This window comes from Cuculus canorus, chromosome 14, assembly GCF_017976375.1.
Source record: "Cuculus canorus isolate bCucCan1 chromosome 14, bCucCan1.pri, whole genome shotgun sequence".
NCBI classification, from domain to species: Eukaryota; Metazoa; Chordata; class Aves; order Cuculiformes; family Cuculidae; genus Cuculus; species Cuculus canorus.
In genome coordinates, this window is record NC_071414.1 from 5,635,428 (window position 1) to 5,648,335 (window position 12,908).

A 12,908-nucleotide genomic window follows, 5' to 3' on the forward strand; every position below is an offset into this window, starting at 1 on the left:
TAACTGGGTTTTACCACCAGTCCGATATCTTTGGGATGCCCTGATCTGAACGGCTGGTTCTACATCCTTCGTATGTCACCCTGGGATAACAGGGATAACTCTTGGGCTTTGTGAGACCACATACGTCTCGGATAGGATTGTAGGACAATTTTATTTACATGCCGCATATACCAGAATGTACCAAACCACTGCGCAATACTACCAAATCATACTCTGCGTTTCATTTACATCTGGCTGCTGAAGAAACAGCATAAACCCGAGTAGAAAATGAAGAAGCCGGGCTTTAAATAAGCAGACAGCGTTTTGTAAGAAAAAAGTTAACTGAAGTGAATTTTTGCTATTCTCTGCTATTACAAATAGTATAACAGCCATGGAAACAGACCTGCAGGAATTTTTTTTTCCCCAGACAGCAGTCAGGACAAGTATCAGAGGAAAATCTAGAAAACTCAGATACCGATGATCCTGACTGGTCTGTAGAGTAAGAGTTTATCTGAATAGCCAAGCTTTGATGGCATTTTATGATGTAAGTCATCAATCTATGCGTAGCTTAAAAAAGAAAATAAATGCAAAGTTTCCTTCTAACAAGACATAGTGTCATTATTTTGACAAATGTTTAACTTACTAAAATCTCGGTAGTATCTTTATTTAACATCTATTATGCAGTGTGGCAAAAAGTTGCAAAGGTTATTATGCACTATGAATTAATTTTTAAAGCTTTAAGCATCCTGTCTTTTCAGTTCATTCATTTTAGTTTTATTTGTCTGTTATGAGAAATACAATAGGAAAGCCTAAAAAAAAATTAAAATATTTATTCTTATCTTTCTGTTAGGATATTTTTTCCCTTGTCTCCTTAAGTCAGGCCTCGTTACAAATGTTTTCATGCCACCCGCAATCTTTGGCAGTTCTCTCAAAGTCTCATGTTTAAACATGTAGACAGTATCTTCTCAATGATCTATCTGCATCAATTCCTCCATCTCTTTTACTATAGGACAATTCATTTAGAAAACCTTGAGACTATAAGAACTTCAAAGTATTCTTTCAATATAATTTACCTCATATTTTCCAGCATTGCCCTTCTCATTTAGTCCTGCAATAGTCTTGATTAGCATTGATCATCTTCACACCCGAAGATATATTGACAAACCTAAGTAGCAGAACCATTTGCCGCAAATTTTGATGACTTCTTCCGTAATTATTACTTCTAGTGTGGTATAATCTTGTGTATAATGTAATCCTTGTGGTATAACCTCTGCCATGGTGGAGAGCAAAAATTTTTCTTTGTGGACATGTATGGCAGAAAAACATTATCGGCATCTTTAAAGCCTCTCCTATGCTTGAAGTTCTGACAGTAAAATACATCAAGAGGTGTTACTGCAGTATGGAGCATTGCCCTTCCTCCTGCGCTTCTTGAGGGAACTGAACATCCATCTTCATCCCAAGACTGACAGCTCTCCTAGCAGATGAACACCTCTCACTTTAGCACTGTCTCAATGATTAGGACAGAATTGGGATTTTGGTCTCATCTGAACATTATCCTGATCGCCCCATTTAAAAACAGAAACCCATTTTTTCTCTTGATAGAATAAGACAGAGTTATTTTGTTTTCACAGCAGCTCAGGGATTAGTAGGTCAGGAGCTCCAAACGAGCTGCAGAAGAGTGGGACAGCTGGTATTTGGCATTGCTGCTCTTTCCCCAGGAGAGAGGGTACTTAGTTTTCCCAGGATTCAAGCTCTGCACATGCAGAGGAGAACATAACTCTCCAGAGAATCTTGAAGGAAAAGTTCTTAAGGTTTGGGGTTTTTTTATAATAAGGAAATGATTTAGCATCTTAAGTACCAACCACCTTAAGCCATATTATTGGAGGACAGACAGTTCCAGCAATTTGATGGGTGGATTAGCTTATAGCTGATGGTCTTACATCTTGATGCTCTTTGCCATGTGGAATAAATCATGCAAGTTTTTGCTGAGACTGAGGGAATCCAATTAATGAGAGGCCTAACTAGCACATCCATTTTGCCTTTCTGTTGTTCTCATGCACCTAAGGCAACACAACTTCTTTTTTTTTGTTTTCTCTTCTCTCTTTTTCATCACTTTAAATTATGAGCACAATGGATCCATCAAATTTATTCACGGGATTAATTACATCTATTTTCTGCTTTTGGCAGCTTCTCCTCAATGTACTTATTCTTTACTGTGTATGGCATGATGCTTGTCAGGTACCTTTTCATTATTTAATCCTTGGGGCAACGCTCTCTTCCCCAAACCTGCTTTCTTGCATTCGCAAGCCAACCCTATAGCACTCATCATTCTTCAGTCAGGAAAGAAGACTCTCAAAAACTTCTGTCAAAATGGATCGTTTCTGTCATTACTTGAAATGACAGATTATTCGCCAATTATTAAAAGTCAGTGCATTGCCTTGCGTTCTCACTTGTCTTAGACAGTATATGAAAGTGTACGAAGCAATAACCATGTTACAAAGCTTTTAGATTGCAGTAACCTAAATACCACAGAAAAATACATTTCATAACCCATCACTTCAAAGTTATGCACATGATTAAAATATTCAACTTGCAGTATATCATTTCCCATGTGCATAATCACTCAAACAGAAAGCTGTTGTACGATAACTGTCAAGTTCAATAAATCATGCGCTTCCCAATCATTTTATTTATATATCAGACTGTTATTCTTCTGAGGTCTTCTACAGAACAAATATAGAATGACACAGGAATATAGAAAGCTCTGTAGTACTGAATATGCTGGGATGTAGACCTGGCCAAAAGAGACAGCAGCGATAAAGCAGCCAGTCAGCTCTCTCTCATGACTCCATATATTATTTACACATGGAAACTGTCTATCCTGTTGAATCAGATGATACGGGATCAAAAAAAACCCCACACCACCAAGCCCAACCCAAACACACACATTCTCTCCAAATGGAGAGGACAGCGAGAAAATTCAGTACGTCTTTAAAAGGCTTTCAAACATTATATATAAGAAGAGTTTCAGAGATTATTTAAAACCCCCAGAGAACAGGTCTGGAAAGTATAAACAGAAAATATCAACCATCTACCATAATTTTGCCATTGACTGAGAGAAGCTGGAGCGTTTGTGCAGCATGTCGTTGTCATCAATGAATGCAATGTAAAAGGTACAAAATGCACAGCTAGTTTGTGTAGACACGCAGTAAAACCTCCTAAACAAAAGACAATGAGGGCGATACCTGGTGGGGGCGGGAGGTAGTCAGAAATGAATTAAAGTAAGGCAGACAAAATAACAGGAGCATGTTAAAGAGTTTCAGAAGACCACAGAAAGCAAAAGAATCTGGTGTGCTTATTACTGATATGTTAATCATAGGAAATAAGCACAACATCTAGAGTTTCCTTTCTATACAAAATGGAACAATCTACCTATTTAGATCTAGCAGCACCAGGAATTTAGGAATACAGAAGGATATGGTCCAAGACACATTAATCAAATGATTTTGAGCTTTTTTTGAAAGGCAGCATGCGATGGTAATATTTGAATTCAAATGCCAGTGGGTTCTGTAATTTATATGGATCACTACCGATAACATTTTTTTCCAAATATTTTTGAAATATACGATAGTACACCAAAAAATTCACCGTATCACCCTCTGTTTGGATAATCTACGACAGATACATATCTGACACCCAAAGTTAACTGCACATGGAGAATCCTGCATGGATTTATTGTTTCATCTGCTCTTATGACAGTGAACAGGACTTGAACATTTTATTTTTCCTCATTAATCAGCATAAAAAATAGTAATTTTCTTTGCTCAGTAAGAACACACATTTGTGAAATAAATCAACCATCCTTTTATCTGCTGAATTTTCATTTGCTGACATAGCCATTCTATTTGACAGAAAAAAACACAGCCTTACCTATGAAATACGCTAGCAGGATGGCAAGCAGGACTGCAGCAGCAATAGCAGATAAAGCAGCACATTTCCAGCTACAATACTTGGAGGGTTTTTTCAGCTTGAACGCATTCCTGGAGAATGTATTTCTAGGTAACAGTCTGGGAGGTGGAGTATAAACTGTTCCTGAGGTCAACGGGTAACCAGGGGAAGAACTACTGAACAGCGGAGTAGTTCCAGAAGATGTCTTAAACAAGAAATGCCTGAAAAACATAAAATGGAACATAGTTGAAAATGGCAAGTCCTGTAGATAAGAAAGAATATCTCCTATTCCTATTCCATTCCAGCTGCCATAATGTGTTAAATTCAACTAAACTGAAAAAGGATTTTGTATGAAGAAATGAGGAGATGAAAACTCTCATAGTCTTTTTGCTACCAGAGCTTAACAACTGTCACTAAAGCATAGTGTCAGGATAACTTCTGTCAGGATATCTGCTTAACCCTTTCTGTCATTAGACGCAATGTGACCGGACACTAACTAAAACAGCAGCATAACTGATGAAGTGTCTTTGAGTAGCAGTTGAGGTTCCACCTAATAAGCAGTGCAAGCAGTCTCGTAGCAAAGCTCATATTCAGAAGCGGCATCACTATCAATTCCTTTTTGCCTGTGTTTGATTAGGACAAAACAAATTCCACTACAATACCTGTAACATTTATTAGTAAAACAGAACCCTTCATGAGAAAATATTCTTTCTGTGTTCACAGGTTTATGATTTCCCTGTGGAATCTACTACCCGACAAATATTCTTAAACAAAAAAAAAATTATGAGCCTCATTAACACCCTCGGCAAAAGCTGACAACCATACCATCAAAACCATATTAAGCAAAAGCACTGTAAGAAAAGATCTTGCCAGAGTTAGAATTAATGCACTTTTTTAATGGTATGCAGGTTTAGTTTGAATAACTAAGACAATCACCAAAAGCCAAGACTCAGCAGGGAAAAAAAAAAGAAAAAAGGACTTGAACTGCCCATGCGTTTGTGAACAAGAAAATAAAGGACAACATAAACTATCTAAAAAAATTCTCAGAAAATGCTTCCAACAGTGGAGAAAGCAAACTAGAAGACCTGCTACTCTAGATTAACTGACTACAAGCAAGCTGCCAGTAATGATAAAAAGAGAAGCACAGAATAAAGGCAGTGGGCTTCAAGAAGGACTCCTGTTTTGAGACAAAAGAGCTTTGAAGATCTGGTTCCATACCCTATCCTTCCCTTCACAGTTCTGAAAAACAAGAGCTCCTTGGAATCAATGAGACTGCAGATACTCAGTAATCTCTAAAATCAACAAAAAAAACATAGCCTAAAACAACCCAAGTCTTACTTCAGATGTAAAAACGCTTAACATTTTTTTCAGATCAGAATCTAGTATGTCACTCTCAAACCAGCTGTTAGACCTTTCAAATCAATTTCACTCTGTTTATCACAACAATGATTTGGAATTTTGAAATTAAAATGTATTTCCTAACAAAGTTTTCCAACCCATACTTCCAAGCACTGAGGATACTGTATACTTATCACACAGAATAACCAAAGTGATTTTAAAGAGCATAAAAACATCGATTTGAAATGAAATCTAGAGAATAAAAACTGTATAGAATTTGCATATAGGTAGGAGACATTAACAGGAAGGCGGGATAGGTTTCCCAGTTATGATTCACGTGATTCACATTTGTGTTTTCAAATGTGATACATTCACATTTGAAGACAGTCTCTGAAAATATGCACTTTTTTTTAACGCAGCCATTCATAAACTCTATTAACAAATATGAAAAATCATGGAGTGTAACACTGCATTTGTTGTCTTTTTTTTTTTTTTCTAACTCCCAAATGTCCTGACCAAAATTTCGTTTGCTTCAGAAAATATTTCAGTCACCTAAGACAGTGGTAGCATTCACTGCCATAACCTTTTCTTAGAACTCTGGAGGCACCGAGGAAAAACTTCAGCTACGCAAGTACACAACCAGAAGTGGTTTTCAAAGCCTGACTAACCCAAGCAGATGAATTCTGTGGCTTGTTTTGTTTTTTATTAATATAGTATTTGTAAAACAAAGAAAGAATCACAATGAAAAAGAAATATTTTAACCAGTTACTTAACAGAAACCTTGTATAATTTTATTCAGATAAGGTTATTCTTTTTTCCTCATCAGTGAGGCTCATTAGATGTTAGAATCATTTCATTTCTGCGTATTGTATGTGATATATGAGAAACGCAGTAAAAGCAAATGCTAAAAGGGTTTCCCCCTCTAAATGACCCAGCCGTTTAAATTAAACACCACACCTTCCAGTGACAAGAAAGCAAGAAATAATGAAAGTCTGATTTCATGAACACTTCATTTGAAATGTTTCTTTACTTTGCAACAATTCAATTAAAATAACTGCTGGGAAAATGACGTTATCAGGTTGCCTTACACTGGATCTATTGGCACTTCTATTCCTTTTGTCTGATTAAAAACTGATTAACACTTGTCAGCAGAAGCAGTTTTAGTCCTTTCTGCTCACTCTGTGGTGTTGGGAACACAATATCGCTTCCATGACAGGAACGAAGGATTGAAGTGACCTGGGGAGGAAGGGAGGGAGGAAGGGGGGAAGGAAGAGAGGGGGAGAAGGATTCTGGTAAGATAAAAGAGATAAAAGCAGGTAGGAAGGCTCATCTCTCTCATTCAGGCTAACTCTGCACCTGCCTCAGCCCAAGTGCCCCTTCTCTTCCTAAGTCCTCAGAGCATGAGCAGCCCTTTCAGGTTTGAACCCAAGAGTCTACAATGAACAGTTCTTCCAGTTCTTCCCCGTTTCCTGCCCAAAATTAGACCTCACCGAATCAAAGTGGAAAATGCAGTCCTTGGCACTGTCTTGATCTGAAATGTCAAGGTGTTTAAACCCAGGAATTTTACGTCCTCTTTAGCTAGGAAGGCAGCTACAGTACCAAGAGAAATTTTAATATAAAGCATTGTTAAAGTAAACTCAGATATATAATGAAACTCTGCTCCCATTAAAAATGAATTAATGAATATCTAGATATATTTTAATAGAACATGTCAATCATACAGCGTTTCATGTGAAAAGAAAAAAAAATAAAGTAGGATAGTTCCACTGTGATCCACTTTGAGATGCATAAAGTATATAAAGAAAACCAAAACACTTATCCATGCAAACATGATCTCTGCTGTATTGTTAAAACTGATCAGAACTTGATAGAAGCAAAAAAGGCTGATTGCAATGGATACGTGGAATGATGTCGTTCTCAAAAGAAGAAAGGAAAAATGTAATTGGAGAAACTGTGAATTTCCGCACACCTGCAAATGGCAACCGCTAGAAGACAGCACGCTGAGTTAGAGGACATTTATAGGATAATTATGCCTTAAAATTCTTCAAAAAATCATTTAACTAAAGATATCCACCAAGCCCTTTTGGAAAACTGGCAGTGCATTCCGAAGTTGGAGACAGGATGATCAGAAATACCTTATGTTATAGTAAAGCACACAAGAAAGACTGAGAACATGAAGGACAGAACACTTGGACCCCCAGAGTTTTAAGTCTAGATTCAGCTACTAATGGAAATAAATTGACTTGTCTCAACTCTATCCCTATACCCAATGATCTATGGCTATATTTTTATGTGGGATTTGACATGCTCTGGTACAACCAATTGTCTGTGGGCCCAGGCTGCGCAGAGGGAACACGAGCATTTATCAACATTAATTACAGTCTCACAGTAGTAGGACTGGGAGGTACTGTACAATGACTGCTTATGAAAAGAAATGATTTTATGTGCACCCATTCACTTAATTCCAAATATATTCCACATTAGAATTAAAAAACCTGTATATTCTCTCTCTTACCTGTTCACCTATCGAACAAATTTGCTTTTTAAGCAGAAATTTGCTTTTAAGAAAATTTGCTTTTTTTTTTTTTAAGACAAAATTTGCCAAGTCTCAGCCCACTCTCCCTAATTTCTATGCATCACGAAGACATTCCTATACTGGAAAACCACACAATATGATTGGCAGTTTACAAGGATTCAGTAATATAAATGTCCGTGAAAGCTACGGAAAGGGCTTGCATGTTGCTGACAGAAAATAAGTTAACCTTGTATCTTGCTCAGCGCTCTCCTCTATTGCTGCAGCTGTCTGGGCTGTGAGATGCAGCATCCTTTTGTTTTAAGCAGCGTCTGTTGCTGACACGCTGGATCACAGACTGGGACCTCATCACTGATGCCAGCAGAAAGGTGACATCTATGAAAGTTGAGCTTGCAAGGGGACACTTGTCCACAGTTCTGTGGACTAATGGTAAATGGAAAAAAAGCTATATTTTGCTTTCTTCATTAATTCAGAGCTCTCTATAGCATTTATTTTCCCACAGGTCAAAAGGACCTCTGGTGTTCAGGGAATAGTGGTCTGACAGAGACTGTATTAACTTCCCTATTCTTTGAGAGAACAATCTTTTTTTTCCCCCTCCTTTATGGCCAGATTGTCATGGCAGCACACTGCCAGAATCAGCTGAGAGAAAAAAAAATTGCTTTTTGCTATGAAAAACTCTCAATAGAAAGGAAGAACAAGATACTTTCTAATATAAATTGCTTCTTTCCCTCCTTACACTGTCTTAAGCTTACTCTATATGAAAAAAAAACTAGAGACCTGTAATGCCTAAGCTGTTTTTTTATGTTTCCTTTCCCACAAGTTTTAATAGTAATTAATAAAGATCCATATCAAGAGAACAGTAGCTGCTCAATTCAGTCATTCTAAGACTTAAAAATATCTTCAAGCTGTGGTAAAATCACATCTGCCTATAATGGCCCTTGGACATTTATTTTTAGCAGAAAGAAACATGTCAGCTTTCAAGGGGGGGAGAGGGAACCCCTTCTTCCAAATCCTCCAAAAAAGCACCCATGAGTCCTATTTCAGTGGAAGCCTCAAAGTGGCTGCCAAATTCAGACAGTGAAGTTCTACAGCAGTTTCCTAAATTCTATACAAAGAAACAAAGATTGAAGAAAACTATAAGCTGTCCTTATGCCTTTTATGCTAAAATGAATTCTGAGCTTTAGAACTGGTCCAGCGCTTTCGTCACCTGCGTAAAGGTGTCTCAGTCTTTCCCCAAATGAGATTTAATTGCATGCTCTCGCTCTCTGGCTCTTGCAGAGAAACTCAGGATTATCAGGTGGGTTTACGCAGCTGAGAGCTCCCTGATGTGGTAAAACATCTGCTCTTTTTAGTGTCTAGAACGCTGGGATTTAGGTAGGACCCAAATGCACTGAAGTTCGCAGTAAAGGTTTAAAATGTTATTTAGAAGCGTTTAAATTTTATAGTTACAAGAAATTGTCTCGATCATGTCAAACCCACAGCCTAAACTCAGTAAGATGGGTTTTCCAGTGCTATTAAAAATACACTCTTCCATAAACAATCCATCCATTATGCAGTGTGGACCCGTGTGGACCCTCACACCGTGCTGCAAAGAGAGGACAGCCCTCACAAGAACACACGACTGCAGCGGTTTTCAGCCTGCTGCAGATCATCAATTTGTAATTAACTGTGTGTGCGGTGTGGGAACTAAGGACACTCCAGCAGTGAAACAATAATTCAGAATAACACATCGGTACCGGTGGGACACTTTTATCCACCGTAACATAACTGTGAACCTCGCAGCAGCCACCAGCGTCCAGCGCAGCTCTAATGCCAGCTCCCCAGCTCTTGAAAGGTTCACGATTCCTTAAAGGGTGGGTTCTTCACACCCCCAGGCAAAGTCTTCTAACAAACGCAGAGTGTTAAGCAGAGTGTCACTGCCTTCAGTACCGGACTAGGTTGTCACTGCCATCTCCGCGCTCTTAACAAAGACACAGTTGGACACATGAAAGCAGAGTAATTGAAAGCTGTCTGACAGGAAGGTAGGATGCTGTACAAAAAGGCAGGTGCCAGCCTTCAGGCGGCCTCATCTGTCATATTATTAAACAAAAAACAAACAGGCAATGTTCACAAAGATGCAATTTAAAATAGAGTAGGTAAAAAAAGGCGAAATATCTGGATTGTACCACGGTTGTAGGGTTAGCTGTGTACTGAATACCTCTTTAGAAGACACCTTGCTTTTCATCTGGAAGACGTTAATTGAGATACGGTTGGATAGTATTTTATAAGTTTCTCTCTAAGCCCCAGTGGATCACCGTCCGGGGGCTCTCGCTGCCTGTGTGCCAGGCCTGGCTCTGGCACATCCCAATGGCACAGCCTTGGCTCAGCCTGCTCAGAAAGCTGCTGGGATGTGACAGAGAGCTGCCAGACTGTAGAAAAATAAGGTGAAAAAAAACAGAGGAAGGATTGCTGAGATGGAAATCATTAGTGGAGATCAAGGACTTGAGAAGGAGAACACCAATATGAAAAGGCATCAACTCAGGAAGGGGAAAACCCAGGAGGGCTAGCAAGGATTCCTTGGGATGAACAGCTGGGGTGATGGAGCTGGTGGCACACGGCAGCTCAGCAACTCCGGGGAGCCACAGGAGCCACCTCTCGACTTCCTGACTGGTGCCCGTGTGTCCAAAAAAGATTCCAAGTGCCCAGCTAGAGGTGGTAAGCACGCTCACTCAGCCTGTCAGCTTAAATCCTAGTTACCTTCAGTGTGAGTTAGCCAGTACAGAAGTGCTTTACCCTTTACATTTATGCATATCTTTCTTGCACTATCGTTCATTCTCCATGAACACAGTAATGAAGCTGCTAGTTAATGGCTTGCAAAAAGTAAGGAATATAAACCCAAAAATATCAGTTACTTGCCATGTACTTATATTAAACGGGAACAGGATCAATAATGCAGATACAGAAGGATTAGGCAGCTCTGAACCAGGTCAAACTATAAGACCTTTCCCTTCTTAAGTAGAAAAAATTGTGTCTTTTCTGCTGTAAAGTTCTGAGGAGGAAGTTGCATACTGCAGTGAAAGTGATGAAATCCAATAATGCCTACATTTGTTATTCTGGTAATGAAGATAATGACAACAGTATTTTGCATTTCAATAGGTCCATTCATTTTTAGCTTTCTACATCAATTAATGAACATAATTTCAAAACACTTCTGGTTTAAAAGGCATACATGCAAGCTCTTTACTATCTCTTAATTCAACTACTCATTCAACAAGAAAAAGAGAGCAAGTGCTAGCAACAATGCTATTTCAAGCCTATAAATAATAGAGTACAAATAATTGAATAATAAACTCAAATATCTAAAATATTTTTGTTATCAGTCCAGATGTGAATGCAAAGAAAAAAAACAAAACAACCTAAAACACATCATTTGAGATGAGTTTTTTTAAAAACCAAAAAACTAGCCCTGTACCTGTGTCTCCCTGTACAGCCTCACATGCTGCCTCCTCACTCTGCACAACCCTGAACTTAAAAATGCAAACCAAGATCACGAAAACACGCACTTATCTGCAATCTGTAAAAGCTTCTTTGGGCCTATGAGTATATGAGTAGGAGTACATCTAGACTGATTTTATGAAACATCATTATGCATCCTGCTTTTCTAGTAGTTTTCTTCTTCCTTTCTTCCCTCCTATCAGAGTCTGTATTCGTTATGAAAACAATACTGCAAGAGCCTGCTAAAAATGACCTTTCTACAATGTTCTGGGGATTCCTCGAAGTGCACGGCCCAAAGGTATGTGAATTCCTTGGGGATGCTTTTGACTGTGCTTTACTGGAGTCTTTGAACTGCTTTCGAGTTTTAGATTGGTCCAGAATCTATATATGCAGAAGTCATTTATTTGGAAAGCCCACACAAACTTCCCATGCAGGAGCAAGAGAATGGAGAAGTCAGTTCTTGCCTCAGCCTTCAGACTTGGAGGACTAAACTGCTGTAAGCACATGTGCCTGGACCTGTACAGTTTAAGCAAGCATTAAGAGAAAGCCACATAAGATAGAGCAAAATCAGAGAAAGGAGTTATTTCACCGTTCCAAGTAGTTGTTTGTTATGCCGAATATATCCTAGAAATTTGCATTAACCAATGAAAAAGAAATTTCGTCTCACTGCTCTGTTCCAGAACATTTTATGTCATGTATAAAGATATCAAAATATTGAGACATTATTCAAAATAGGTAGACAATTGTGGAGAGCAGCTGTAACTTGGAACTTCTACGCACTCAGAAGCTTCAAGTTTGCATATTCAGTTAAGAAGTTCTGCAGCTGATCTTGACACCCTAATACGGTAGAGCATCTGAATTTAGTATTAACAACATTGAAGCATCCGAATTTAGTGTTAACAACATTGGAGCATCTGAATTGAGTTTTAACATTTCAGCTATTTCATTTCTTTCATTAAAAAAAACCCAACAGCAGCAACAAACATACTAAAAAAACCCAACAAACCTAGCCCCCAAATTCTCAGCACTAAATCCTGCTTTTCACATACTTTCTTCTTGGCTTTTTTGCCACTACTGCCCTAGTCTACGCATAGCCACTGCGTACTGCCCTCACTCCTTCAGTGCCTGCTGTGCTGCAGCTACAAAAATGTGGAGCACAGATGTTTCCCTGCTCTGATGCTCCATGATTTTCAGTTCATGCACTGCATTGGTTCAGACCAGGATACACCTCACGGTACTACTTGACCCATTAATTTCCCATTTCTGTCCTAGCGCTTTCTCTTCAGGCTCACCTACAGTGACTGTATTAGAATCAGTAAGATTCTAAAAGTAAGAAATATAGCTGGAGCACCAAATAGTGTGAAGAACAACATGGGGGGGTTTTAAGGCTAATTTTCTGATTGCTTAACCTTTAAGCTGAACTTTAATTAATGACCCCAGATTTGGACCATTATTTTTGTACTAGAGCCCGCAAGATATAAAGAAATTGATGTCATCGTTACTAGAAGAGTCACCATCATCCCTTCTCCTGAAATACGGGAGAACTGTTAGTACGTTACAGTCTATCTTGATGATCCTTGTGAGCAAGCTCTAAAAGGTTATAGACAAACATACAAAATTATCTTTAGAACTAAAA

At 38.5% G+C, this 12,908-nt stretch overlaps 1 protein-coding gene across 20 annotated transcripts in view; it reads right to left on the reverse strand.

Annotated features, from left to right (window-relative positions):
- TENM2 (teneurin transmembrane protein 2) overlaps positions 1–12,908 on the reverse strand; it is a 961,638-nt gene that overhangs the window by 165,002 nt on the left and 783,728 nt on the right. For all 20 annotated transcript variants that reach the window (XM_054079360.1, XM_054079361.1, XM_054079368.1 and 17 more), the window contains one exon: positions 3,910–4,148. In XM_054079360.1, coding sequence (XP_053935335.1) covers positions 3,910–4,148 — 239 coding nt within the window. The remainder of the gene's footprint in view (positions 1–3,909; positions 4,149–12,908) is intronic.